The following is a 5,048-nucleotide window of genomic DNA, read 5'->3' as shown; positions in this document are numbered from 1 at the left end:
TAGATTTTTGCACTCGAGAATGAAGAAGATGAACTCAAATGAGCTCAAGGCACTTATTTATATGTCTGGGATAGCATATACATCAATTAGAATATTATGCTAATTAAACACAACTTAATTAATTAATCTAAATCAATTTTTAATCAAACTTACCATATGGGTCTAAAAATTCCAATTAGTCTATTCATGTAATCGATTTCGATATCTGAAATCATTTAAGCCACCAATTTCGAATTCTAAATAGAAATCATAATAGATAGTTTTCAAATCAAACAAATATACACAAATTAATCACATGGCAGATATCATAATTAAAATATAACATAATTAAATAAATGTAATCATGATATGCATATTGGGGTCGTCACAATAAGAGACTAAGAAAAAAAAAAAAAAAAGAAATCTTTTAGTGGCTAAAGATGTGAAAAATTCGGGCAATAACAAAAAATATTTTCCAATTCATGTAGAATAGAGCTTGCTGCACCAAATTTCAACACATTCATGAAGCAACATCACCATGACAGCTAAATATGCAAAAATTTCCCCAAAAGATGAATGACATAGTAGAATCAAATCCCAATTCTCCCACATACATATCATTGTAGACAAAATAGTTTACAGACACTTGTTCCAACCTGATCAGGCTAGAAAAGTATTCTTAGGTATAGAAAGGAGGCAGAAGAAGCTGAACAACAACTAAACAAAAGTTTAATGTGCACTCAAAGACAAAGGAGTAAAAGATTTTATATGTCCAAAACTTATATTCTATTGTTTCACATGGAGGACTCACCATCTTGATCAATCTCAGATGTTGGTTCGTCCTGATCTTCTAAGCACTTACTATCAAAAGCTCCATGGCCACAACCAAAGGCCTTAATGTGGTCTTTCAGAGATCTCTTGTGCTTAAAATCAGAACCACAAATGCAATACCAAATCTTGCCACAATTCTTCTCATGGGTTCGCCAATCACCTTTCACAGCAAATGGCTTGCCACATTTTGTACAAGTGAAGGGTTTGGTCCCATGCTTTCTCTTGTAATGTGTTTGCAGAGTTCTGAAATCTTTGAGTGGCCTTGATCTTGGGTGATCAGTGTTGTACTTGCACCCCGGTGCACAACAATAGCAAGGGAGTCTTAGCATAGCAGTCGGTTGGATACCCCTCAATGACTCTGGTCCTTTTCTATATTGAGATCCATGTCCCCACATATGCATCTACAAAATAAGCAATACTAAGTTCGAAGTTTAGAGAGAGGGGGAGAGAGAGACACACACACAAACCAAACTAGAAATACAATAATATATAACCTGTCCATGCCATTCAAAACACAGAATATTTTGAGTTTTTATTGTTGGAGATAATTTGAAATTTTCTAATTAATATAGTAGCAAAATTCTAGAAGTCAAAAATGTTTTTCAATGTTGTAAACAAAGTTGTTAGTATTCCTAGGTTTCTAGTTAATAGTAAAATTCTAGATAAGTCAAAATTTTCTTTCAGCAGAGTTGTTAGTATTCCGAAGTTTCTAGTTAATTTTAGAGTATAAAGTTGTTCCAGGATTAGCCAAAAACCCAACAGTGGTATCAAAGCCAAGTTAGATCATAAATTGGGCATGTGTTTCCCACTAAAAATGAAGCTAATCATTAAACAAAGATGGCAACATATCAACAGTGGGATTTACTCAACCAGTGATCATTCCAATCTTCAGTAGAATATGTTATGATTTTTGGAAGATCAAAATGAAGACTTTGTTATTGTCTTTATGGAGTATTGTTGAAGATGGCTACTTGAAAAATCGCCTGAAGAATGCAAAAGCGTTACACTATCTTCATCAAGGAGTATCAGATACAATTTTTTCAAGAATCATAAATGCCACCGAAGTATAATGTTGTTCAAGGATTAACTAAAAACCCAGCAGTTATATATGATGAATAAAAGTAGAACTGCTGCTACTATATATAGTTCACAAATAAATGACTAAGCACTAATTGTGCTTAAAATTATGGGAGATGGTGGTTGTGATTTTTAAATCAGAGGAGACAACTAGTGGGTTTTCATTAGAACTGTGCAGTGCAGCAGACATGAGATTTGTCTGAGTCTCACTACATGTGTTGTTTTTACAAACTAGACTAGAGAATTCATATATTTATTGGAAGGGCTAGATCATTTATGAAAATCATCTACACCCTCGAAGCAGAAGGACTGTAGATTTTACTCATTACTTTACTTTTACCTACCTGAAAATCATCTACACCCTTCACAAACTTCAAAGCACCTCATATGCATAAGAAACATTGCATGAATAGTTAAATCAGAAGAAGAAAGGAACTGATCATCTCAGTCGGCTATGGAACATATATCTAACTATTTTTAATTCAAATCTGAAGGGAGAAACAAAGGAACGCAAATGGAAATATATATATATATATATATATATATATAAAATAAAATAAATTAAAAAAAGGAAATAGAAGAATTTAAGGATGAGTAAGGGAGGAGGCAAAAATGCTTAATTTCAGCACAGTAAAAGAACAAGAAATAAAACAAAAACAAAAGAAAAAGAAAGAGAAGAAAGTTGTAAAAAAACATACATCTTTCAATCATTTTTATTTATTTTTTATTTTTTATACTAAAAGAATGTAAGAACTAATTGAAGTTGGGAACGAATCACTGGTCAAGCGATGCTAAGAAAATAAAATAACCTCAAGATTTCACTTCACTATGTGGAAAATCCGTACAAAGTATTGGCTTAAAATGAAAGATAATCATGGTTAGAATAGAAACTATGCAAAATACGTGAAAAACTCTCTGCAAAACAATAAGAGGGAGATTTTCCATAGCAAATAAATTTCTGGCTAACCATTTTGTGACAGATAATAGGATCTGTGCTTATCTCCGTCTGAAATTTAAGGAGAAGAGGATGTAAGAGGTAAGAGTAATGTTAAAGCATGTTCATTCTTCACTAGATCCTTCTATCAAATTTAAATTCCATAAAATTTTTTGGTAAAAATGAGATTTAATCCTTTCTTTAAACTTGTATCAAATCAGGTTTTCACCAAATATTTCATTAAATCATGTATGAACAAAATATTTCACTAAATTTTCCGTAATTTTTTTTTTTCACTTAAATTTGAATAAATTGTTTAAAAATGATGGATTAGAGATATATTTTTTCACCTGAATTGGTTAAAAGACGTTTTTGAGATAGGTTAAATATTTAGTGAAAAAATTTGATTCTCACTATGAGACAGCGCTATATCAAATTAAGCTTTTGGTCCAAATTTTTAACAAATTTGAACTCCCCTCCAAAAAAAAAAAAAGGGGAAAAAAAGGTAGAGGGTTGGAATGGCGATGCTCAAAAAATAAATAAATAAATAAATAAATAAAAGGAGAGTTGGATAGGAGATGCACTTATGTGTATATATATATATATAATGGCTATGAATATGAAACATATGCAATGTGGCAAACCTGCAAGTTGTTGTATCTGTTAAAGGTCTTAGAGCAAAGAGGACATGAGAACTGTGTAGGACCAATGAGAATCTGTGATGGAGTAGGAATCCAGTACGGATCCTTGTTTAATTTGTTCAAAGGATACCCTGAAACTACATGAACACCTTCATTTTTGGTCACCTCTGAAGGAGATACTAAATCAGAACTAGGGCTAGGGCTAGGGCTAGGGCTAGGGAGCCCTATATGTAGGGCTACAGTTACACTTTCATCATCAGCGTCCCTGGACTTGATCTTGTCATCTAATTCCATAGCACTCGCACTCGCACTCGCACTCGCAGTGGCACTGCATGAAGAAGACTCATGGTGATCTTGTGCTGCGGTGCTTAGGTTGTTTAGAAGAGGAAGGGCTACTAGTGTTGGAGGTGAGGGAGGTGAGATTTGACTTCGAATGGAAGATTTGTTGTTGTTTGAGTACAAGTTGTGAGACTGAGGAGGGTAGGAGGAAGAAGGGTTAGAGTAAGAGGAAGAGTAGTGCGGGTAGTGAAGAGGTAGGAAGTTGAACCATCCAGTGAAGAAATTTGAGTAGGGTTCTGTCATTTTTAAAGATCTACCCAGGAATATTGTTTAGTAGCTGCCTTGGTACATTGATAACACAAATAAGAACTTATATATCTATGTGTGTGTATATATGTAGAGAGAGAGAGAGAGAGAGAGAGGAGAAGAACATGAAGAAAACTGTGTGGAAAGATTTAACAAAGCCCCTTAGGACTGTGAGTGGAAATCAAGAAATTTACCCCCTGCAGACGAGAAGATGACTAAGGGAGAAAGTAAAAAGCCAAACACTAGGTCAGAGATTAGACTTGCAGTTTGTTTCTAAAGAGAGTGCTGTGCCACACAAAGAGAGAGAGAGAGAGAGAGAGAGAGAGAGAGTGAACATTCTGTTGTATATGACTTTTTTCTTTTATCTTAATAATCCAAGCAACAATCACTCAGCAATTCGCCTTGGTGGGCGTGTCTCTACTTTTTCATACAGATTTAACCTATTGTTCCTGTCATCACTGCTGTTTTTATCTGTTTTGACTCCATTGATAAATTCTTCAAAGCTAAGAGATTTGAATTTGGTTAATTCTCTCAATCACCATATCGGTGTTGATTAGTAAGTCTAATAGTTGAAAGAAAAACCTGCTTTTGTTTTTTTTATTAAAAAAAAAATAAAAAAAAAGGACAAAAGAAATGTTGAAACAAAGAGATATTCTTTCTAAATTTTCATATGGAATGACTTGATTTTTTAAATGTTTTATTTTAAAACAAAACATCAACTTTTATGACCCATAATTTCAAGCATATATGACATTGTTAAACATTATTTTGAGTTTTCTATGTAAATGTTATGGTTGTAGATTAATTCCTAAACGTCAACACTAAGGTGCCGTTTGACTGCATTTTTTTTTTTTTTTTTTTTTTTTTTTTTGATCGGCAAAAGAAAAGCTTTATTGATGAAAAACATAACAAGTATGATAAGAATACATCAATAAAGAAGAGGGTGCAAAAAGCATCACAGTGAAACATTTGGATCCCAACTAGGTTGGCACCAAAACGCA

At 33.2% G+C, this 5,048-nt stretch overlaps 1 protein-coding gene across 1 annotated transcript; it reads right to left on the bottom strand.

Annotated features, from left to right (window-relative positions):
* Window positions 1-564: 564 nt before the first annotated feature.
* On the bottom strand, window positions 565-4,368 carry LOC114320257 (zinc finger protein WIP2). The gene is made up of 2 exons (XM_028267384.2): window positions 3,466-4,368; window positions 565-1,211 (listed from the first exon to the last, which is right to left on the bottom strand). Exons 1-2 carry the CDS (start codon window positions 4,042-4,044, stop codon window positions 774-776), a joined length of 1,017 nt encoding a protein of 338 aa, XP_028123185.2. The 5' UTR covers window positions 4,045-4,368; the 3' UTR covers window positions 565-773.
* Between the last annotated feature and the right edge of the window lie 680 nt (window positions 4,369-5,048).

The sequence above is a fragment of the Camellia sinensis genome, chromosome 5 (assembly GCF_055761805.1).
Source record: "Camellia sinensis isolate YWXY chromosome 5, ASM5576180v1, whole genome shotgun sequence".
In the NCBI taxonomy this organism is placed as follows: domain Eukaryota; kingdom Viridiplantae; phylum Streptophyta; class Magnoliopsida; order Ericales; family Theaceae; genus Camellia; species Camellia sinensis.
Note: the sequence above shows the minus strand (reverse complement) of the source record. Positions and strands in the feature narration are given on the sequence as shown.